A 26,502-nucleotide genomic window follows, 5' to 3' on the forward strand; every position below is an offset into this window, starting at 1 on the left:
CAGAAAGTGTTGTTTTTGCATTTTGAAGAAAATGTATTGTTTAATTATTTTTTTAAACATACCAAATATTTTTCAAATGGAGAATAAACATTCAAGTTTTACCTAAAAAGATCTGTTGCCCAGTAAAAAGTTCAATAAGTGGCTTGATATTTATTTTTTAATACATTGTGTTATATTTTTAAACTTTACAAACGTTCTCCTGAAAAATCAATTTTTTGATTTATGACGTTCATGAAAGGAGTGAGCGATATACTTATGTATAGATATTTTGGTTCTGCTGGGAAGGAGAAAGGCTATGTAGTGATAATAAAATAAATTTTGTAATAAAATAAATTAGTAAAAATGACTTACCACAAAGTAAATGCTTTAAATATTAATAATATTGAGAAATATACACTGTTTATGAAAAAAAAAATGATACAAGTGACTTGCCTTGAGCTTGCAAGGGAAGACAGCCACGTGCTTGAATTCCTCTCGCTTCCTCTGCTTCAGCGCCTCCCGGTGCGCCATGAACTTGTCGAACAGGTGGTAGATGATGTCCGCCTGGAAGATCGTCACGCCCAGGTTGTCGGCCATCTCCTGGGCGTCCCGCTCTATCTTCACGTCGAAGGCCAGTATCACGGCGTACTGCGACTCGTGCTCCAGCATGGCGGACGCCTTCATCACGTCGCGCTTCACCACCGGCCCGATCCTGATCGCCGAGTACTGCGAGGGAAAAAAACATCCAATTACGACCAAAAGGGGTTTCAATTAAATAGAGGCGATTTTAACGAATCAATAAGGGATGTTTTATTAAAATTAAACACTTGAATAATCCACATAATCGAGTTTTATTTTTATTTACGACTAGTTTCGAAAACGACAGTTGTTTTCATCTTCTAGTACAAATTAAAACATCAATTTAATTTGTACCAGAAGATGAAAACAACTGTCGTTTTCGAAACTAGTCGTAAATAAAAATAAAACTCGATTAAGTGGATTATTCGAGTGTTTAATTTTAATAAAATAATCATGTCATTCCACAAAGTTAATGTCGAATCAATAAATAAAATAAGGGATGTGACTAATAAACTGATACACAAGAATGGAGGTTGTGCTAGATGAAAGACGGGAGTCCTTTGTGACCCAAAAATGCCAGCCAAGCATAAGGGAAAAGTCCACTGAACAATAGACAGATCTGCACTCCTCTATGGCTCCAAATGCTGGACGATGTATGGTATAACACCTACTGTAGGCAACTAGAAACTGCTGAAATACGAATGCTTAGATGGTCAGCTAGAGTGTTCCTTAGAGACAAAATAAAGAGTTCGCGCATTAGAATGGTATTCGTTATTTTTACTCGGTTAATATTTATTTCAAGCTTCCAAAGTTTTTGATTGATTGTCAAATATAATACGAGTTAGAAATACGCATTACACTATCAAATTTGTAAACTTAATGGCGTGATCAGCTTAAAATTATCGAATCCAAAAACCGTAGATCGTAGTATGTAACGACTTCTTTAACGACGATATTTAAGTACTTATTAATTACTTCGGTTTTTATATTCCGATCACCCAAGTCTAGTATTTATGGAAATAATGATAACAGTTCGATTTCTACCCAATACTAACACTCTTCGGTTGGTATAAAACAACTGAAGGAAGTGTTAGATGAATTAAATTGTATAGGATGATTTTAAGGCATACTTTTATCGGTTCTCTATTATTCTAACATAAGACAGCTTAAAATTTATGACTAGATTATAATTGTTTTTGTTTTTTTTTGTTATTGTTGTATGCATTCCGCCATAATGTTTTATTTTAACGAGCAGTAGCGATAAAATAATTGTTTTTTTCGACAGTAAAACTTCATTTTTCGGTAAAAGATGCACTCTTCTATTGGATAGGACATTTTTTGTCTAGAAATTCGATTGATTGAGCAAACGTTACTTAAGAGATGTATAAATATATTTTTTAAGTGAAAAAAATGTTGGCAAGAAGATTCGCGAATGAGACGAGAAAAATGTTTGGATATTTTATAGGAATAAAATCAACATCCATGAAAAAACATACCTCATAAAGAAATGTTTATATTATATTTAAATCCAAAATGACTGAGGACAAAAATACGATCTGATGGGCGATCACAGTGAAAAGATAACTTGTTATCTGCGTAATAAAGATAATCCTAACTTTAGTTCTCGACTTTTGTTTCTAATGACATATCGCTCACTCCTTTCAAGAACGTCATGAATAAAAAAAAACTAGATTTTTCAGGTGAACGTTTTTAAAGTTTAAAAATATAATACAATATAAAAATAAATATCAAGACACTCATTGAACTTTTTATTGTGCAACAGATCTTTTAAGGTAAAACCTAATTTTTTTTTCCATTTGAAAAATATTAAGTTATTTAAAAAAGTTATTAACAATACATTTTCTTCAAAATACAAAAACAACACTTTCTGCCCTGTAGCGAGTAAATATTAAGTTTAAAATATGCCTCTTTTGCTGGGATATAGTACATTTTTAGGGCATTCCGAAAACATGCACAACTGAAAATTGACGATTTTTGATTTATGATTTCTTGAAAGGAGTGAGCGATATATGTACATATAAACCGGTTTTCGATCCGTATAACAATTAAGTTAACTTTATTAATTAATAAAGTTATCTAGATTATGTATCATAGTTAAGGTGTTAACTTCCCTTGGAATCGACGGCCCGAATACTAAAATAAATCGTGCATTTAAGCAACAGGAACTTTAGCAATAGACAACCAAGCCTTTAGTACATAAAGCTACATATTTATTTACTTTGGAGGGCAGGGCTCTTCCGTGTTTGAATACGGACGATATCATTTGCCATACTCTGACCCATTTACGTACAATCTTTATTGTAATCATAGCGTGAAAGGATGGTAACATGATAACACAGCATACAAAGAAATAATGCATTTAGGCATCATTTAGGTATTAATTTTTTTTTTTAATTACCTAACGTTTAAGTGAATCTGAAATCTAGCTACGGCTTATGCAACACCGTTTATAATGTCCCTACTCAGGCTTCAACTTTATAAGTTTCATAGCCAATGCCTACTTGTAAGTGGATTTACTCTTTATGTTTAAAGTTACTATAATTTCATGTAATTCATGAGTGAAAATTCTAGGCAAAAACACTCGCTAAATGTAAGTTTCACTACATTGATGATAATCCTGATATATTTGCATGTGTGTATGTGTGTGTGTGTAAATGTGTCCGCCTCCGTAGTGTAATGGTCAACACGCTCGGTTACCATTCTAGAGGTCCCGGGTTCGGTTCCCAGGGGGAGGAGTCAAATAAACATTCCGCATGCCAAGGGTGCATATGGCAATGTATAATATAAACGCAGTGTTTTCTTGATCGTTAACACATGAAGGAAAGGTGACCAGCCATCCGATTATAGTACCAGTCCAGGGTAATATTGAATAAATAAGTGTGTATAATTTTTACCATGGAACTGGCAAAGGAAGGATAAAAGCAGAGTGGACACCGTTGAAATGCGCTCCCTCAGACGAATGTGTGGAAAATCATTGTATGACATTGTATTAAAAACGAAGATATAAGAAAGGAATGTAAGACTGAACAATGAGTAATTGAAAAGATTAGAAAGAGTTCTTTGCGGTGGTAATAACATGTGGAGCGAATGGATAACGCGAGAATGACTAAGAAATGTGAGCGGGAAAACAGAACGAGGACGACCGAAAAAGACTTGGCACGATCAGATCAATCAGAACCTAAAATCTGGTGGTGTCAAAAGTCTGCGTAATCGGAAGGAATGTATGACTAGATGTATTGATGTGAAGGAGGCGAGGAGTGTATGTCAGGACAGAAGAGTGTGGCGTTGCATCCTTTCAGCCTATTCCTGCGGGGAAACAGCGTGATGGTAGCAGTATAATTTTTATTTATATATTGAATTTCTACGCCCGTAGAATTATCGAAATTATGGTCTTCAGATAGAAGGTAATTGGCAAATTCAGGAAAATTATAACTAACTAATAAACTAACCATCACGCCGCTTCCCCGCAGGGGTAGGCAGAGAGAATCGAACGCCACACCACTCTGTCTATGCAAACATTCTTTGCCTTTTCTACATTCATGCATCTCCTCATACATACCCGACGATTATTACGGCTCCTTATCACCTTAAATAGGCGACCAAAGCATATTCACATTTGGCCTGACGAGGGAATGGTTATTTTTTAAGCGAATTTGAAGTGGTAATACACAAAGTGAAAGATGAATGATAAGGAGAGTATCATAGAGCAGTATTAATTATAATCTCAGTAAAATCAAGGCGCGGCGTAGAATTTCAATAATAATCAAATAATTCAGTCGGATTTCTGAGTTTCTTTTTAATTACTGTAATTTAATTAAAGTGAACTATGCACAGTTCATTCACCGCCCGGCGTGCATCTCCCCTCCGTGGATGTAATTAATGATATTCTTCCTTACGAATTTTCACACATTTACAATACTACGGCGATGCCTAGAGTCGCCTTCAAGACTCACCAGAAGGAATTTAAATATAATTTACTCCACACCAAGACGAATAATGAATTGTGTGAAGAAACAGAACACTTACGAACTTATAATATATTATATGTAAGGATTCAGAGCTAGCAAACGCCACTTTTATTTCATATACACTTTCATATGAATAGGTACACGCAGGCTTCAGGAGTATACTTATTAGCACATGTACAATTGCTAACCAGATTTCGCTGTCTATTCGCAACACATTGACATTGACAATGACATTTTTAATAACAGATAGGTGAAATCGAATTGAAATAGAGTCTTGAATTTTCTACCTTAATCCTGTAGCTTATTTTAATTTTGCTTTTAATTTTGAATTTTTCTTTCTCATTACTTTTTAGTGTTATTACTCATTTTTTACCTCCAAATTTCTATTTTTTCTTTTTATATCTATGTATTAAACCTGTGCTTTTAATTGTTTCTGTAAGTTTGTTGTACTCTCATCTAATTGATGAAAAATATTTAACGTATTATTATTGCAGTGTATTTCATTTCACATTATGTGTTTTTCATTGTTTGCGAACCAAAAAATAATCTGGATACTTGAAAGCAGAATGGAAAAAAATTAATTAATAACTTAGTAATAAACGTAAATAATAATAATATACATATAACGTTTGTTAGATGATGCAAAACGATGGTGATATAAGGAAAGAATGCAAACTGAGATAAGTATTGTCTATAAAGTTAAGAAAGGTGTTTTGAGATGGTTTGCGCACGTGAATCGAACTAGTGAAGAAAGAACAGTAAAAAAATTGACGCAAATGTAGTTAGAAATAAAAGAGCAAGACCGAGGAAAACATGGCAGATCAATTATTTCATATATTTGAAAGTGGTCAGACCAGGAGTCGGAATAATCGACAGGGATGTATGAGGAGATGCATGAATATGGAAGAGGCGAAGATTGTTTTTAAAGACAGATTGATGTGGCGTTCTAGTCTCTCGGCCTATCCCTGCGGAGAAGCGGCCCGAAGGTAAGATAGTTTTTAAATTATTTGCTGTAAAAGTGAACAGTTTGTTAAGGTTTTTTAAAAAACCCTTATCAGCACCCCAATGGTGCATAGAGAACTGCGTCATATAAACGCTGTGTTATCTTGATCGTTTACACATGAAGGAAAGGTGATCAACCCTCCGTCCAGGGTAATATTGAATAAATCGAAGTCGTACAGGAGAAAGTGACCAACTGATAAAATGTAAAATGTTCAGGAGGGCCATTTAAGTCACTATTACTTGGCAATAAAATAAACATCAATGCTATTAGTCATTTTTTATACTGCTAATATATTATACTTCCATCTTTAAAATCCTTTGAGATTTTTTTCAGGGCTATATTAAGCTAGTAAGATATCAAATGGTCAATGATCACGTTTTTGTTAAAAATGCACTTGGTCACATTCTCCTGTATGACTACGAAATATGTTGTTAAGGTGGCGAACGCAAAACATTGAGATAGCTGCATCCGATTCCCGGCACGCAGGTAATATGTAAATGGGATGATTTTGAATTGAAGCCATTTAAATTCCGAAAAATATTCTTAATTGCGGAGAATCAAGAAGAATTCCACGGACAATAAAAAAGATGGTGAATGCACGAACAAGCCAGAAGAACAGGGGCGACCGGCGCAGGCTAGTTAAAATGCTCGAAACTTCATTAGGCGTTTCTAATGGGAGAGATTGCGCACGGCAATCGGCGTGACCAAGGTCAGATTGCTTATTATTCCGCGTGGTGTACACACAAACGGAAATCAGCACAAACTCGTATGTTCGGAATCATTTCGGACCGGCACGCGCTTGGCAAATACAGAAATCACATATAAAACAGGCGATTCGATGGAAAAGAAATGCATTATGATGTCGCGATATTCCAATGAATACATTTATTTTTATTTTTTTTTTATTATTATTTTTTTTTCATAATACATAGATACATTCAATATACATATTCATTTCATATACACATTTATTATACGTATTACGGCTCTTTAGGCATGGCCTGTGTTGAGCCGAATACTAACACGGTAATACAAAGTTTATATATATTTTTTTTAATTTTTAATATATATATATTTTTTAATGATTAGATTATAAACATAAGATACAGGAGATACAAAAATAATTTATGTTTTAAGGTTTTTCAATGTGATAATTACACCTGGACTTTAATTAATTCACTTTCCACCTTGTCCCTTCCAATGTTAAGTAACCATCAACGGACACTGTTCTTAAAGACCTGATCACTCCTGGAAATCTTAATGGTTTCGGGCAGCAAATTAAATATTTTTGGAGCGAGGAATTAATTGAACTAACATTGAACTAACTCCAAAGATAAGCTGGACAAATCTATATATTACATATTATATTATTTATATTATATTATATTCTTTGATGAGATGTCAAAAAATAATATGAAAATAGCTCCTGTAATTGGAGATAATCCAGATTTTGTGAACAAGTATTTGGACACTTTCAAAATGTTGTAAATGGACAAATCTACATGACAATGAAATGATGGTCATTTAACAAATCATCATATGTATTACAGTTAACTGGATGCTGTAGAAATGCGATCTCTCAGATGTATGTGCGGGAAAATGACGTATGAAATATCGCTCGCTCCTTTCAACAACATCATATATAAAAAATCGTTGCACAATAAAAAGTTCAATATTTATTTCGATATTTATTTTTAAAACATTTCATTATATGTTTAAACTTTAAAAGCGATCTCCTGAAAAATCAAGTTTTTTGATTTATGAAGTTGTTGAAAGGAGTGAGCGATATATGTAAACAATAAAATTAATAAGAACATGTTAAACACTGATTCTAATTCATTATTCTGTATCATTCACAATCAAGATTGTGAATGATACCATATTAAAGAAGTACGTTCTAGATAATAATAATAAAAAACTTTATTTCATACCTCCAGGTGAGAACTCATCTAACATTAGTTTCACGCAATGTGGTTCCATTCAAGTACGAAGGGAAATATGCAAATTAATGTTGTAAGATAAATAATTGTAAGGGCATTCAAGAGCCATTATCAGAAGTGCCCAGATCAGTAACCAGATTCAATCTCATTCATTCAAGATCTGAATGTTGTTAATGCTGACTTTAAGCATACTCAATTCAACACGCACATGTATTGAGTAAGTAAATATGTTATTTTATAAAATATATTTCAATATTTAATATGAGTATTTCAATGTTTTAGAATTAGTACATAAACCCTGAGGATGACAAGGGTCTTGTCGAAACCGGATGGAAAAAGTGTACCAATAAAAAGAGGTTAAAACAAAGTTTATAATATCGTAGTCGTAAAGTGACCAACTACCAAAACCTAAAATGTTCAGGAGGGCCATTTAAGTCACTTTTGCTTGGCAAGAAAATAAGCATCAATGCAGTTAGACATTTTTACCAAGTCAATATATTATACTTCCAAGTTTAAAATCCTTTGGGATTATTTTCAGGGCAATATTAAGCTAGTAAGATATCGAATAGTTAATGATCACGGTTTTGTAAAAAATGCACTTGGTCACTTTCTAATGTATGACTACGATATGTGCCACAAAGTATCTGCGAAAAACATTCAAGAAAATATGTTATTTGCCGTCAAGAAAAGGCGATTCCGTCTGCTAGGCCATGTATTCTGCATGCCTCCAAGAGCGTTAATCAAACTCGCCTCTTCAACAAGGCATCAGGTTGCCAATAATAATCCATCGGCTATTCTCGTCTAAACTTCGGGACGCGGGCCTGACTTGGGAGAGAGCTGGCAGCCGACAAGAGAGATAAGAGACTTGACAAGAGAGCTGGCAGCCGACAGATGAGCCTGGAGGCAGGTTGTGAACTCTACCATATCGCTCACTCCTTTCAAGAACGTCATAAATCAAAAATCGTCTATATTCAGTTGTGCATGTTTTCGGAATATCCAGAAAATGTACTATATCCCAGCAAAAGAGGCATATTTTTAACTCAATATTTACCCGCTACAGGGCAGAAAGTGTTGTTTTTGCATTTCGAAGAAAAGGTATTGTTTAATAATTTTTTGAAATATATTAAATTTACTTCAAATTGAGAAAGAACCTTCAGGTTATATTTTTTTTACTTATTTCATAGATACATTCATTTTTTTACTTTTTTTATTACTACCCAGGACTGGTCTCCGAAGCGTAGGGGTGATCACCTTGCCTTCGTGTGAGTAACGATCAATATAACACTGCGTCAATACGATGCAGTGCCCTATGCACCATTGGGTGCGGATAAGGGATAGAAGAATAATAATATATAATTCAATGGCCGCCACAGGACGCGGATATGGAAAATAAGGAGAAGAAATTATAGAATCGTCGTAATTAAATAACACAATAAACTTTCCCACGAAAATGAGCACACCTAAGTTCTGTTTAATATCCTCGGCCGTTTTAATTGAGCGTACGTGAGTGCAGCGGAAGTGCCCCGAGTGCAAGATGCGGCAACAACCAAACCAACACTGAAAGTCAGTGTTAACGAGATGAATGCTATTTCCATCAATTGCCATGGGAACCCCGCAGACGGGGGATGTCTCCCCGGCCGCAATCACCGAATTAAAAATAATAAAAGCCAACGGTCTCATTAATTAGCTTTATTATCGGACAATTTCATACCACCTACGCCAAATGTAATAAATAAATAAAATAGTATAAGACTACTTTTTTGAGTTTATTAATGTAAACACCATTTACCTGACACATGGAAGCCAAGCTAGCGGTTCACAACGGCGTGCTGGTATGGAAGCGAAACATGGAACTGGCAAAGGAAGAATGAAAGCAGAGTGAACGCTGTTGAAATGCGCTCCCTCAGACGAATGTGTGGAAAATCATTGTATGACAGAATTAAAAACGAAGATATAAGAAAGGAATGTAAGGCTGAACGAGGAATAATTGAAAAGATTAGGAAGAATTCTTTGCGGTGGTATAGACATGTGGAGCGAATGGATAACGAGAGAATGACTAAGAAAATATATGTGAGAGGGAAAACAGAACGAGGACGACCGAAAAAGACTTGGCACGATCAGATCAATCAGAACCTAAAATCTGGCGGTGTCAAAAGTCTGCGTAATCGGAGGGCATGTACGATTAGATGTATGGATGTGAAGAAGGCGAGGAGTGTATGTCAGGACAGAAGAGTGTGGCGTTCCATCTTCTCTGCCTACCCCTGCGGAGAAACGGCGTGATGGTAGTAGTAGTAGTAGTAGTAGATATCGTACCAAGATCGGTCATGGTCCGGTTGCTTTTTCTATTTTTTTTTTAGATTGGAGTTGCATTTATTATTTACCTTGCTTTTTATGTACAATATTTAAAGATCATTAAGTGGATTCTTCTAGCTCAAAATAAGGTTTATTTAATCTGTGTTGGGAACACAAGGGATAATCTAGTGTGGGCCAATCCGGAACATCGCAGCATTTTCTCATTGCTTCTTGCTTTGCTTATCAACAGCTATATAAGGGCAGTCTACCCTACATCAATTATGATTGTCTAAATCAATTCACAAGCGAAGTAGTGTAACTTCACGACAAGGTAATGTGGAAGTTTTGAGTACTGAATTGTTGTTTGCCAATAAACAGATACCATCAATACCGTGTTATTAATTCCACACTCCAGTCCATCCTAACTCCTGAAAAAAGGCAGCGTTCTTGCAAATGAGGCGATTGTAATTGGAAACAGGAGCAGAAGAAGACCGAGGAAAACAACTCGGCACGATCAAGTATTTCAAATACTGTGTCATATAAGTGGTCAGGTCAGAAGTCGGAATAATCGGCGGGTAGATTCGTGGATGCGGAAGAGGCGAAGATTGTTTGCAAAGACAGATCGGTGTGGGGTTCCATTCTCTCTGCTTGCCCCTACAAGAAGCTGAGCGATGGTTAGCTAGTTAGTCGTAATGCAATCGAGACACATTCCTCACTCCTTTCAACAACGTCATATATCAAAAAACTTGATTTTTCAGGAGATCGTTTTTACAGTTTTCAAATATAATAAAATGTTTTTAAAATATATATCAAGCCACTTATTGAACTATTTACTGTGCAACTGATCTTTTTAGGTACAACCTGAATGTTTTTTCCATTTGAAAAATATTTACTATGTCAAAACAAAAATTAAACAATACCTTTTCTTCAAAATGCAAAAACAACACTTTCCGCCCTGTAGCGGGTAAATATTAAGCTAAAAATATGCCGCTTTTGCTGTATATTTTTAGCTTAGTACATTTAGTACATTTTCTGGGCATTCCGAAAATATGCACAACTGAAAATTGTCGATTTTTGATATGTGACGTTGTTGAAATGAGTGAGCGACATGTGAACCCTTTCAGTATCGACGAGCCCCCCTAATGGATGCCACGCCGTTAGGCCATTAACGACCAGACGAGATGACAATTTATTTAACTAATTCATTTGTAGACGCGTCGGATTGTTTCGGTGCCAAAACGACAAGTTCAAAGTCGACTATTTCGGGGAAGCCACTCCGTTTGGTGCATTTTTACCGGAGATAAAACACTCGACTTAACAGCCACTCGGGACAAATTTCAAAGGACACGTGGCAATAACGCATTAACGAAGTTATTCGGCTTAATGGCTCCAGAGTAAAGTGTCGATGACGCGGGAAGAGGGTTAACAATTACGATAGTATTTTTTTTTCCACGTTTGGTCGCATTTCTCAGCGGATAATAATAATAAAAATACCAAGAATTATGACGTCATTAATAATATTTAAAGCGTATCCAAATTTAGGGTTTTACTCCGTAAAAGGGTTGTCACAAAGATTTCTATTTCTTGATTGATTTGGTATTAATTTTGTGGAATCACGTGACAATTTAAATATTAAAAAAAACACCCATATACATTTATCGATATACAGACGCCTGGTATCGAGAACTATAGATGTTCGTAGATGGAACTTACGACCGTCACAGGCTGGTTTAAGTTATCACTTTACACACGTGTGACATTTACCAATTCTACCCATGATTGACAACCACACTACTCAAATTCTTGGAACTTCTATATATACTGTTCAAATTCGAAACTTGGAGAATACATTGCTTGCAATCTTCCACATTCATATTGTTCTATATCTATGGTGAGATTTAAAAAAAATTATATCCAAAATAAATCCTAATTGGAACTAATATAGATTTGTGAACAAATATTTGGACATACTGAAAATGTTGTAAATAAATTAATGAATTTCATAAGGCTTAACGATTCTAACGAAATAGCAATTCTATCAGTGATAGGCATTATATTATAAAAAAAATAGGCGGAATAAATTGAAAAATGAAATCGCGAAGGTGTTGATGTCCGTCCGCCTGTAAAGGTACGTTTCAAAAGTTATTACAGGAAATTGTGCGGAGTTTATCGATCAAAATTTCAAAATGGCCGTCTCCGCGTCTGGCCACAAACGTCACGATAAATATAATTGGGACACGAAACACCTATCACGAATCCAAAGTTGTCTTTGATCCTCGCTGTAGTTTACGATATTCTCGGATCATTTCTCACGGGCGCGTCTGTTCCCGAGATGGCCGAGAGTCGCGGACGGCCGCTGGTCGCTGCGTTATATGACGAGGAAGGCATAAATTTGAGAACAAGATCCTATAAATTCTCATCAACATCCACGTTATTTTTTTTAATAAAAAAAGCGACCGTGACAAATAATGAGGTGTGTGAAATGAAAGGTGACAATCTGTAATCACAATCTGGACTCTCTTCGCGCGGTTTCGAAATAATACGATGCTAATAACTTGCATGTTTTTACTAATAGTAATGTGAGTAACTAAATTTCAGAGCTGATACATTTTATCAAAGTGAAATACAAACTGTTTCTTGAATGTTTTTTTTTTCAGATACTTTGTGGCACATTTTAAAAACACTATAGAATACAAGTTTGTTTTTTACCACTTTTATTTTGGTATTTTTTACCAACGGTTTCGACAAGCACCGCGTCATTTTCAGAGATGGATATGTACATATGTATGATAAGGTGCTTGTCGTAACCAGTTAAAAAAGAATTTCCTGTAAAAAATTACCATCCATAGGGTTAAAAAAAACGTTGTTAAATATTATGTATTAAATTAAATTTTTCTTAATTTTTGACATTCAATGAAAAATCTCACAAAACACAAAAAGGGCCTCTCAGCAAAACATACAAATCACAATTAACGCACTTTATAGTAACGCACATAATATGTAGAACTACAAAATCTAAAACACAGAAACACATCAAACAAAATCTAACACATACGTACTTCCTTCGAGAACTTTAAAAATTATGCGATAAAGTTGTACTATCAGCTTCCATTATCCATAAAGTCATTAAAATTTAAATCAAATATAAAAGAAATATTCATAAATGGATAATGGAAGTGGGTAAATCTGAAATAGATCGTACAATTAAGCCACTATCGTATTTGATTATATAAAAAAAAATTCGTTCATTATAATTATTCAAATAAGTATTGGTAAAATGTGCTCTCGGCACGGGAAAACTCAGTGTGTAATTATAAATATGATGAAATAAGTAAAACTTCAATACAAATCAAGAAATTGACGTAAAATCGGTTGACAGATAAAATAATGATGTCACGCAACACAGGATCTCTATCGAAAAACATAGTAGTAATGATTTTAAATGCAGAAAATCCTAAAGCACGTCTTACATAATTGTGACGCCAAGTCGGCGACTAGGAACATTCAAGGCTACTCTCGGAACGGAAGTGATCAGCCAACCAAATTCGGAACCCATAAGGAAAAAACGCAAAAAATATAAATAAATCAAGGAAATTCCTCGGAAATGATTCACGCGGGACATTAAACATTGTGACGCTATTGAAGCGAATGAATGAATTCCTCGGTAAGGCACACTTAAGCCGACACATACCGTGGGTTTTGAAAAAGATTGAATGGTGGTTTTTGATGGGATTACCTCTCCAAGAGCCTACATAGGTTCGGCGTGAAAAGGGGGCAATTAAAATCCCACACGGGAACAGGAAAATATTAGTACGGTCGTTACAACACATTGTGGGGTATGCTCGAGAGAGCCAGTAGGCGGTGACCGATGCATTCCATTCAAAACGAAAACATTTCATTCAGAGTCAAACGCCCATTCCTGCTCCTAACCAATACGCACTTAGCTAGATCCATTTTGTGAACGACGAAAATAATACAAACGTATAACAAGGGGGAAAATATACATAGAAAAAAATTGCACGCGCAATTGCGTGTTAGACGTAAAACTTCTTGAAAATAAAAAATAAGAGAGATGAAATTATTTTGACCGTAAATGCTCAGACTTGCGCAGACTATTTTTCATTTATGTTGAGATATCAAAAAATTATACGATAATTAACTGCTATAATTGGAGATATTTCAGATGTGTGAACAAGTATTTTGACAGACTCAAAATGTTGTTAATAAATTCTTCTTCTTCTTTTTGTAGATCCTAGGGATCTGTTTGTGCCTCCGCATGTCGCTCTTGGGATGTTGACTCTGAGGTTTGCCTGGGGGTCTGCGTCCTTCAGGGTTACCTTGAAGGGCGATACGTGAAAGTCTGTCTTCTGACATTCTGTTTATATGTCATTCCAGTGATAATAGTTAATAAATTATCTGGTCAAATTATAAGCGATACATTCTGCTCAATAAAAAAAGCTTCGTCTCAATAATTTATGTCACTAGTCAAAATTCTAGTGATTCTTGTACAATGATTTAAAATTGGATCATATACATAGAACTTACAAGAATTTGTATAGTGTGGTTGTCAATCAGGGGTAGAATTGGTGAATGTTACACGTGTGATCACTTAAACTAGCCTATGACGGTCGTAAGCCCCGTAAATGCCGAAATTTCCATAATCTTCTTCATCTATGTTGAGAGGCACACAAAAAAAACAAAACGCAAAAAAACTCTATTCCAAAAACGGTATTTAAATCAAAATGTAACTTTGTTTTATTTTAAAACAAAGTTACATTTTAATTATAAAATGGAAAATCAGAAAGTCAGTGCTACAAATATTAAAAAAAAAATCATAATGTTATTTAAATCGTCAACATTTTCATGTTCGAAAGACACCCATGATTCTAGCGTTAAAAATGGACATTTTTGGAATAAAAAGTTCAATTTACTTTTTTGCGTTGTGGCCCTTTGGCATTTAACCAGCGATATATTAATCGATGTATCTAGGAGTTCCGAAAATTTGAGTACTGTGGTTGTCAATCACGTGTGAAATGGTGAATGTTGCAAGTGTATAAAATCACTTAACCACCTAATGAAGGTCAAAACCCTGTAAATACCCAGACTTCCATACTCTTCTTCATCTATGACGAGACGTCAAAAAAAGAAAAAAAAAAAAAATATATATATATATATATATATATATATATATATATATATATATATATATATATATATATATATATATATATATATATATATATATATATATATATATATATATATATATATATATATATATATATATATATATATATATATATATATATATATATATATATATATATATATATATATATATATATATATATATATATATATATATATATATATATATATATATATATATATATATATATATATATATATATATATATATATATATATATATATATATATATATATATATATATATATATATATATATATATATATATATATATATATATATATATATATATATATATATATATATATATATATATATATATATATATATATATATATATATATATATATATATATATATATATATATATATATATATATATATATATATATATATATATATATATATATATATATATATATATATATATATATATATATATATATATATATATATATATATATATATATATATATATATATATATATATATATATATATATATATATATATATATATATATATATATATATATAATTGATCATGACAAACATTTTTACAAATCGCCTTTTATTGTACAAATTGCTGAATGGAGTCCGGACGCTGCTTACGTTTCGCTCCGTAGGAAAGTGTATAAAGAAATTTCCGGAAGTACTTCCCCCCCCCCGCTGGCTGGAGCAAGGGGGGATGGGGTACATTTATTAAGAAAGTGGTCGGACGAAGAGGGGGGCCGTTTCGATGAATGAACGGAGGAATGAATGAATGCGGGCGTGAATAGGAGACATTGGCGTACGAGAAAATAAATAGAAAAACACAAACAAAGAATTTCGGTCGCAGTGGCTATTCGGCTGTAATTAAAATGTAACTTTGTTTTAAAATCACTATATGATTAAGTGATTATAGTGATTTTAAAACAAAGTTACATTTTAATTATAAAATGGAGAATCACAAAGTTAGTGCTTCAAATATAAATTATAGTAGATTATACTTAGTCCAAAAATTCAAAAAAACGTACTACAAAAAATGTCCCTTACTGTGTTTTAAGTTTGGACAGCCGTATGGTTTTAATAGTTTGAAGGCTGTCGCAATACCTACCAACATTAAGACCTATATTTTATTTATTGTTTCGGCATTTACTTAGTGGTAAGACATGTTGAAATCGTTAAGGAAATACTTTGTTTTTATACAAAGTTTTGATATAACAACAAGTGTTTCCTTAATCGATTTATTAAAACATTTTGAGTGTGTCCAAATACTCGTTCACAAAATCTGGATTATCTCCAATTACAGGAGTTATTTTCATATTATTTTTTGACATCTCACCAAAGATGAAGAAGAATATGGAAGTCAGGGGATTTACGGGGCTTACGAATAGTCATTGAAATAGAAATTGAGTAGTGTGGTTGTCAATCATGGGTAGAAATGTGAATGTTACACGTGTATCACTTGGTGAGTGATCAGTTAAACCAGCCTATGACAGGCCGTAAGCCATATAAATATCCAGATTTATATATTTACATATTTTCTTTATCTTACCAATTCTACCTATTATTGACAACCATACTACTCAAATTCCTGGAAGTAACATATATATGAACCAATTTTGAAACATTATTCTTGAATCATTAGAACTTCACTCATCTCATCAAAGATGAAGAAGAATATGGAAGTCTGGGCATTTACAGGGCTGACGACCGTCATAGGCTGGTTTAAGTGATCACTTTACACACGTGTAACATTCACCAATTCTACCCATTATTGACAACCACACTTCTCAAATACTCGGAAGCTCTACATATATGAACCAATTTTGAAACATTGTTCTTGAATCACTAGAACTTCACTAGAGATATCTATTGGTGAGGTGAGGTGAGATGAGATGAGATTGGTGAGATATCCAATGTATGTTTTTAAAAAAGGGCGTGAAGGGACGTGTGGCCGTTTACCGAATTCTACGTTTGCGAGTAAGGCCTTAATTTGATCGATAATGCTTATCTGCCTTCCATTTTTTCTGAAATCTGAGTATCAGGATAGCAGAACGTTGACGCGCCACCAGTGGCGACACGCCGAGATGCTAGCATAGAGCCTAGCTACGGGTACGGGTCACGGTAAAGTCTCCGTGCTCGTTCCCATGAAGTCGGTCGCGTCTCGGCCGAGCCGCCGGCGCACCGCCCGCTACCGCAGCGGGCTTCACGCTCGGGCGGGCCCTGCCCCGGTATGCCTCGGATCAGATGTCCCCCGCGACGAAGCCACGTAGATTTAAGCCTCATTTACACTAAGCAAGCTACTGGCGTCAGTAGGTACTGGCGCAGGGAACTGACTTACACTGTTTGTTTTATTTATTTAAATTTACATATCGTAGTCGTACTGGAGAAAGTGACCAACTAACAAAACGTAAAATGTTCAAGAGGGCCATTTAAGTCACTCTTGCTTGGTAAGAAAATAAACAAAAATGCAGTTAGTCATTTTTAACAAGTCAATATATTATACTTCCAAGTTTAAAATCCTTTGGGATTTTTTAAAGGGCAATATTAAGCTAGTAAGATATCAAATAGTCAATGATCACGTTTTTGTGAAAAATGCACTTGGTCACTTTCTCCTGTATGACTACGATATAAATGACAGCTAAGCCAATTACAATGTACATACATTAATTTCATTTTCATTTATTAATACCTATTTCTTTAAATTAACATATTTTATATAAAAAAAAACATTGCTTTGCAAGGTCTATCAGGAAGCCTAGATGCTTCTGTATCAGATCTGGGAATGCGGTGGGACAGCTTTCAATATATTTCGTTTTCATTCTAACCCTTATCCGTACCCAATGGTGCATAGGACACTGCATCGTATTAATGCAGTATTATCTTGATCTGGTTTGGCCGGTACTTATCGGTAGTACGTTTTGAATTTCGAACGACGCCCGACTGCCCGAATACAAGACAAAAGAAAACAAAAAGTAAAAAACAGTTGCAATTTGACTCTTCACGCGGGCGCTCTATATATTGAATTGTTGTGAATACCTCGCTGTATTTTGTGACCCCATCACCACCATCAAGAGAGAATCGCCCTGATCCCAGCGCTGGATCAAGACCAAATATAAGAATAAAAGGTTAGTTCTTTATTCATATGTGCTATTAGATATTTATCGAACTCGCCGTCCCTTAGTACTTGAAAGTTCGAGCATAAATCATCGAACTAACTCGGGAGAGTAACACGACTCCAAATCGATCTAAATATTTCAACCTTGTAGAATCGTCGTCTTATTGGTAATACCATAAGACTGGTCCTTCGAATAACTATTTTTTTTGAGTTTCATTTCGCACTGTGGCGAAACCATTTTTGGTCCTATCGAACCGGATTTACATATTTACGATTACTAGCTTACCTATTTACGATTGCGAGCGTTTCGGATTTGGTGTCAATACTAAATTCGATATTTAAATTTCTTGTGAATTTGTTTCCCTTTGATAATATTGCTACTGCAATAAGCATCACGTAAACATGAATGATAAAATACAACTTAAATTGGCGATAGCAAAAAAAGATTATATTTTGGCGGAAATCGAAGAGCTGCATAAACAAGCTCAACATGTTTATCAAAGTCAAAAAGAAACGCGAATTACACAAGAATTTAGAGTACAGGCATCGGAAATTGACAATGATTTTTCCGAATTTAAAAACTTATGTGATAATGAAAACGTGTTGCAAATGAAGTTAAATCCAGATTTTCAACCGAATTTTGAGAGCTTGACAGTTTACAAAAGGAAGTTTTATTTTGTTAAAGACACACTTATACGGATGACAAAAATTTCTGAACTCGAGTCGTCAAATACTTCGCAACCAATTCACGGTGTAACAAATTTAGTTTTAAAATCGCAGGATGATCCTAGTTATAATTTAAGTATTCAACCACTAGTATTAAATAAGATAACCGATAACCTTCCAGTTTCCGAGATTAATACCTCATCTCTCAACTATTTAAAAGACTTGTCCTTAGCCGACAGAGACTTCCACATTTCAAGACCAGTAGACATATTACCGGGTGCTGAAGTCTTTACTGAAATTCTGCGAGATAAAAGAATACGTGGACCGCCAGGAAACCCAGACGCTATAGAGACCGCATTTGGGTTTATAATTGAAGGTTCGGCCAATTCTTTGATAAGTTACGATAAGGACGATACTCGTCCTCCTATTCATAATTTTTTGACTACTTCTAAGGAATCAATTGAGACACTAGTATCCAGATTTTGGACATTAGAAGAAGCACCTTCGAGTGAAAAACCAAGTTTTTCATCTGAGGAAAAACAGTGTGAAGAATTTTATAAATCAAACATACATCGGGATAGCACTGGGCGCTACGTCACAGCACTACCCTTTAATAGAGATCCATCTTGTTTAGGAGATTCACTTACAACTGCGACACTTCGCTATCAGAAGTTAGAACGCAAAATTAATCAAAATGACACTCTGCGTCGTGACTATGATAAGGTCATGGAAGAATATCTCGAAAATAAATTTATTTCTCCCATACCACTTAGTAATTCTAACGAGCCATTTTATGTCATACCTCATCACGGAGTTAAACGAGCTGACAAACTCACTACAAAACTTAGAGTTGTCCTAAACGCCAGTCAGGTGACTACGTCGGGTCTTTCTCTGAATGATTGTTTACATCCAGGTCCTAATTTACAAGCAGAATTACCCGCCGTTATTCTAAAATTCAGATTATTTCCAATTGCACTCAGCGCGGATATCAAGCAAATGTTTCTAAATTTAATTGTACGTCCTGAAGATCGTCGTTTTCTCAATATCCTGTATAAATTTAAAACTGATGACGTAATAAAGATGTACCAGTTTAATCGCGTGTGCTTCGGTTTGAGATGTAGTTCTTACTTAGCTATGCGTACCGGAAAGCAGCTAGCTAAAGATGAACATGATAAATATCCATACGCTGCCAAAATCGCGTCCGAAGATTTTTATATGGACGATTTAGGCACGTCCACTCGCACAACGGAAGAAGGTGTTAAGTTGGCGCTAAGTCTAATTGAACTTTTCAAATTAGGAGGTTTTGAATTAGTTAAATTTGTAAGCAACTCGGCGGAAGTAATGAATGCTATTCCGGAAAGTAATCGTTTAACTAGTAAAGTTAAATTTGACAATGAAGAGGATAACCTTAAGATTCTCGGATTAGATTGGTGTCCTAAGGAAGATGTTTTAACAGTTTCTGTAAAATGTAGCCCAATACCTAAATGTACCAAACGCACAATGTTGTCAACGGTGGCAAAGTTGTGGGACATCAATGGCTATTGTTCTCCAGTAATCTTATATGCGAAATTATTAATCAAAGCTTTATGGATTCGTAAGTTAGGGTGGGATGAATTGCCACCTGAGGAAATAAACACTACCTGGCAAAACTTCTTAAAAGAATTGCCTTTGCTAAAAGGATTTAAATTACCTCGATTTTTAGGCTTTGAATCGGAATTATGTACTTTAAACATATTAGGGTTTGCAGACGCCAGCGAACGCGCGTACGGCGCCTGTGTTTATACGTGCATAGAAGTTCCAAATAATCCCAATAAAATAAGTCTAATTCTAGCCAAGAGTCGTGTAGCTCCACTCAAAATTGTGTCTTTAGCTCGATTAGAACTTTGCGCAGTCTTATTATTAGCAAAGCTTATTAAATTCGTCATCGATACAATTTCCTCAAGGTGTACAGTAAAAAATATATATGCCTTTAGTGACTCGACAGTCGCTCTACACTGGACTCACTCATCACCACATCGTTTTGACACATTCGTCGCAAATAGGATCACCAAGATTCAAGAACTTCTTGATCCCAAATATTTTTACCATATCAATGGTAAGCAAAATCCAAGCGACTGTATATCTCGCGGGTTGACACCCGCGCAATTAATTGACCACCCTCTGTGGTTAAACGGTCCACCGTGGGCTAGGGAAGATTGCTCTACGTGGCCTATAAATAAATTTTCCTTTGAAGAATCCGAAGATAAAAAATTGGAATACAAACGTTCTAAAGTTTTTCTAACAACGAATACATTCGTTAATAATTGTTTGGAGTTTTACGAATTGTCTAAAAGAGTTTCGTGTTGGGACAGGCTTCTTCGTATAATTGTATATTGTTTACGTTTTTTAAAACGGTTACCTCGTTCGGTGACAGTTACAGTCTCAGATTTGATAGAAGCTGAGAAGGTGGTTATTAGAGCGGTCCAAAGCATGCATTTTTCAGACGAAATAAGCCAATTAAAGGGGTCTCAGGTCATATCAAAACAGTTGAAACGTCTGAGTCCCTTTATAGACGAAGAAGGTATTTTACGCATTGAAGGAAGATTATCCAAAGCAGATCTTCCTTTTGAAACCAAACACCCAGCGCTTCTTCCAAAACGAGACCATGTGGTCGATTTAATAATAGATCGGTACCACAAATTTCACTTACATACGGGATCGGGACTCCTTATGTCTATCCTGCGCCAAAGATTTTGGATTCTTTCTGCCAGAAGCGTCATTAGAGGGCGAGTAAATAAATGCAATGCCTGCTTCCGCATGTCTCCGTCACATCCAACTCCGAAAATGGCTGATCTTCCATCATATCGGATACAGGAGGCAAAAGCTTTTGTCCACACAGGTGTTGATTACGCGGGTCCTCTAAACATTACTCTCACTAGAAAGCGCGGACAACGTTCTCAAAAGGCTTATCTGTGTCTTTTTATTTGCTTAACAACTAAGGCCGTACATATTGAACTTGCTTCGGACTTATCCTCCGATACTTTCTTAGCCGCGTTCAAACGTTTTTTGTCGCGAAGAGGACCTGTATCATGTTTGTACTCGGATAATGGTACAAATTTTATTGGAGCTAAGGCACAGTTAGAAGATATTTATAAGTTAACCGTATCGCAGGAATACCACAATATTATAAGCAAAGAAATGCTTAAGCGTCGTATAGAATGGAAATTAATTCCACCTCATAGTCCACATTTTGGTGGAATCTGGGAGTCAAATATTAAGAGTTTCAAATCACACTTATATAGAGTAATAGGAAGTCAATTACTGACTTATGAAGAACTCCTTACGGTATTAGTACAGATAGAGGCTCTCCTTAATTCGAGACCCCTTTGTGTGTTATCGGGCGAACCTCATCCGGAAGTCCTTACTCCCGCCCACTTTCTCATGTCTACACCTTTGCAATCTCTTCCGGCCTTGGAAACAAACAGTTATAGTCTAAGTTATCGTAAACGGTTATTAGACAGTTTAGTCCAAGAATATTGGAAAAAGTGGAGGTTGGAATACTTGCATACATTGCAAGTGCGCCAAAAGTGGTGTACACCCGATCACCCGGTAACTGTGGGTACTTTAGTTCTAATTATACAAGACGACATCCCTCCTTTACGTTGGCCTCTAGGAAGAATAGAAGAATTATACCCTGGCACCGATGGTATTGCCAGAGTGGCTTTGGTCAGAACCCAAACCACCAGCTTCAAAAGGCCAGTTGTTAAACTGTGTCCAATTCCAAATCAATAGTAGTTTGTTTATCTATTGTTTTTGCATTTTTTTATCTCAGTTTTTCTTTTGTTTGTTTGTTTTTGCATTAAGTTTCCAATTGTATTGAATTGGACGTTTCCGAACAAGTGAAAGTGTTGAGAGAATTACCTCAAACCTCTTATGGTTCAAATTGAAATGAATTATTTAATTATCCCTTTATTTAAGTATTTTTCCATATTATTTCTCTCTCTTCAACATTCGTGTTTGATCGTTTTGGAGTTCGTGGTTCTTTCGGTTTGCGTCGACGGTTTCGGAAGCTCTAGGAACTTCCAAGGCGGGGGGCATGGTTTGGCCGGTACTTATCGGTAGTACGTTTTGAATTTCGAACGACGCCCGACTGCCCGAATACAAGACAAAAGAAAACAAAAAGTAAAAAACAGTTGCAATTTGACTCTTCACGCGGGCGCTCTATATATTGAATTGTTGTGAATACCTCGCTGTATTTTGTGACCCCATCACCACCATCAAGAGAGAATCGCCCTGATCCCAGCGCTGGATCAAGACCAAATATAAGAATAAAAGGTTAGTTCTTTATTCATATGTGCTATTAGATATTTATCGAACTCGCCGTCCCTTAGTACTTGAAAGTTCGAGCATAAATCATCGAACTAACTCGGGAGAGTAACACGACTCCAAATCGATCTAAATATTTCAACCTTGTAGAATCGTCGTCTTATTGGTAATACCATAAGACTGGTCCTTCGAATAACTATTTTTTTTGAGTTTCATTTCGCACTGTGGCGAAACCATGATCATTAATACACGAAGGGTGATCACCGATCAGTTTCAGGTACCAGGTAATATTGAATAAATAATAGAGTGTAAAATCACCAATATTTATTTTTACCCCCCCTGGGAATCGAACCCGACACCTCCAGTACGGTAGCCGAGCGTGCTAACCGTTATACTACGGAGGCTGATTGTACACACAAGTTAATATTAACTTACATGCCCCGCTGACAGTAAAACGTACTTTGAAAGCATTAGTAATATTTCATTTCATTTTTATCTTTGACTACGAAAACTTTGAACGATTGATTAAATAGCGTAGTAAGATTAAAAAAAGGAAAGTTTTTTATGGTTAGGTTCGAATGGAAACCAAGAGCTTCTATACCGGACCTGGGAATATGGCGAGAGCAGAGTGGAAAAAAAAATCATCAGTAAAGAATATTGAAGCCAGCACTGAGGCGACAGCGCTGTAATAACGTAAACTCAATTTATACAACAGCAGTACCGAGTCAGCGCTAACTTGCCCTGTGTTTGAAGTCAGTTACTGACTCGATGTAAACCCGCCTTGCTTCGAGAACCCAAAGAAGAGACAGAAGAAAAGTGAGCGACGGAATCCGAAGGAATCAACAAAAAATCGGTCCACTCAAGACACGTTTGGCTCCACGACAAAGTACCGAGATCGAGTTCGAATTAATGAGAAATTTTTAAATCATATATTGCAGAATCACAAATTAATTTTTCGTTATTTTTTTATTATTTATGGTTACAACAGGAGTCGAATTAATCGACTGGTATGTATGAAGAGATGCCTGAATGTGGAAGAGGAGAAGAATGTTTGCGAATACAGAGTAGTTTGGCGTTCTATTCTCTATGCCTACACCCACGAAAAGCGGCTCGATGGATGGTTAGTTTGTTTTAAGGCGTTCTCTTAAATGAATACCATCTCGTTTATCTTACTCGTAAATATGCAACAAGAAATCAATTTTATTTATTCATTGAGATATTGACTAAAACTAACAGTCGGGTTTTGGTTCCGTGGTTAGTGTAGCGATTTCAGATCAGAGTTTCTGGGTTCGAGTCACTCTAACATAACTTGATTCTCATTTGTAATAAAACTTAGAACTGTAAAATATACAATAAAAATGGATAGATATTACCACAAAAGACTGCCGATTAAATTAGCAAAATAAATTTTTCGTTGAATAGCTAAGTGTCATATATTTTTAAAATTAGATAAAATTTCACACATTTATTAACATTTTAATGGCAAATTATTTATTTATTTATTTAAACTTCGTGTACAGAAAAAAAAATGAGTACATTGGCGGGCTTATGGCTGAAAAGCAATATCTTCCAACCAAATTATCATACAATACAAGAAAATATTATTTTTTGACATCTCATCAAAGATGAAGAAGAATATGGAAGTCTGGGCATTAACGGGGCTGACGACCATCATAGGCTGGTATAAGTGATTTCTTTTACACACGTGTAACATTCACCAATTCTACCCATTATTGACAACCACACTACTCAAATTCTTGGAAGTTCTATATATATATATATATATATATATATATATATATATATATATATATATATATATATATATACATGAACCAATTTCGAAACATTATTCTTGAATCACTAGAACTTCACTAGAGACATCTATTGGTGAGGTGAAAAGATGTTTTTTAATTTAAATTTAAATTAATAATAATTGATTTTAATTTCTTCTTCATTTTTGATGAGATGTCAAAAAATAATACGAAAATAACTCCTGTAATTGGACATAATCCAGATTTTGTGAACAAGTATTTGGACAAACTCAAAATGCAGTACATAAGAAAATATAATCGAATTCCTACATCATTGACTTAGGCATTCTATAACATCTTATGGTAAATTATCATACAAAAAATGTAATCGAATTACTACATCAAATAATCTAGGAAAATAAAAATAGCCATTTTTCTAGTATTTGAAGTCGTAAACGTTCGTTTTTTCTCTCTCAAAGGTATCATATTTAAATTTTATTGCGCACATGAGCGGATGAACTCCTTGACCAGTTTTCAATATGTAGGCACACAAGAAAACGAAAAAAAAACTTTAAACGAACAATTTTAGAGTGGGTAGATTGTTGCAACCATCTGTTTGCGCTAGTAATTATGATGATATAAAGCTAGATTAAATTGATTGAAATAGCTTCCATTAATTGAATAACATCGAATAAATAAATATACAGGTGCAAAGAACCCATAAAAATAAAAAGTTATCGAGAAATGTGAAGTGCTACGCGTTAAAATTGCTGAATTATTGTTATTATATTTTATCATCGTCAGTAACTTAAATCTGAAACTGAGTGACTGGCTAAAAGAGACTGAGCTCTTGTGCTTAGAGAGGGACTTATACTTGTTAATTATGTTTGCTAATATAATTATTTTGATCAAAATTAATTATTTTTATTTGTGTTTTTTCTTGCTTAGATTAACATATATAAAATTCATTTAATTTATTTTACAGCATTCTTTTTTAGCACTATTTCTTAAAACTATTGTGACGCGAGTTGCAATGCATGCATTCGATGTGATATGATCACTTAATACATTTGTAACATTCACTATTCCTTCATTTATTAATTCGGCAGTCACTTTCTTATAATATCTATTAATTATTAATATAAATTTCGCTCGATAAATCGCTCACTCCTTTCAATAACGTCATAAATAAAAAAAATGATTTTTCAGGAGAACGTTTTTAAAGTTAAAAAATAAATGCAATGTATTAAAAATAAATATCAAGCCACTTATTGAACTTTTTACTGAGCAACAGATCTTTTTAGGTAAAACCTGAAGGTTATTTCTCCATTTGAAAAATATTTAATATATTTCAAAAAAATAATTAAACAATACCTTTTCTTCAAAATGCAAAAAACAACACTTTCTGCCCTGTAGTGGGTAAATATTAAGTAAAAAATATGCCTCTTTTGCTGGGATATAGTACGTTTTTTGGGCATTCCGAAAACATGCACAACTCAAATTTTACGATTTTTGATTTATGACGTTCTTGAAAGGAGTGAGCGAAATGTCACTGTTTCAATTGTGACACCTGTTTCGATGTTTTCCGCATTATTTTCAAACACGGTGTTTGAAAATGATACGGAATGCATCAAAACGTGTGTCACAATAGATTTTGAGAAATAGTGGTATTTACTATATGAAAT

The 26,502-nt window shown here is 34.7% G+C and overlaps 1 protein-coding gene across 1 annotated transcript in view; it reads right to left on the minus strand.

Annotated features, from left to right (window-relative positions):
• eIF5B (eukaryotic translation initiation factor 5B) overlaps positions 1–26,502 on the minus strand; it is a 165,776-nt gene that overhangs the window by 92,665 nt on the left and 46,609 nt on the right. Inside the window, exon 13 of the mRNA XM_088261796.1 lies at positions 433–705. Within this exon, the coding sequence (XP_088117922.1) occupies positions 433–705 (273 nt within the window). The remainder of the gene's footprint in view (positions 1–432; positions 706–26,502) is intronic.

This window comes from Brachycentrus maculatus, unplaced genomic scaffold (genome assembly GCF_059751285.1).
Source record: "Brachycentrus maculatus isolate JH-2025_06_01 unplaced genomic scaffold, ASM5975128v1 h1tg000166l, whole genome shotgun sequence".
Taxonomy (NCBI): domain Eukaryota; kingdom Metazoa; phylum Arthropoda; class Insecta; order Trichoptera; family Brachycentridae; genus Brachycentrus; species Brachycentrus maculatus.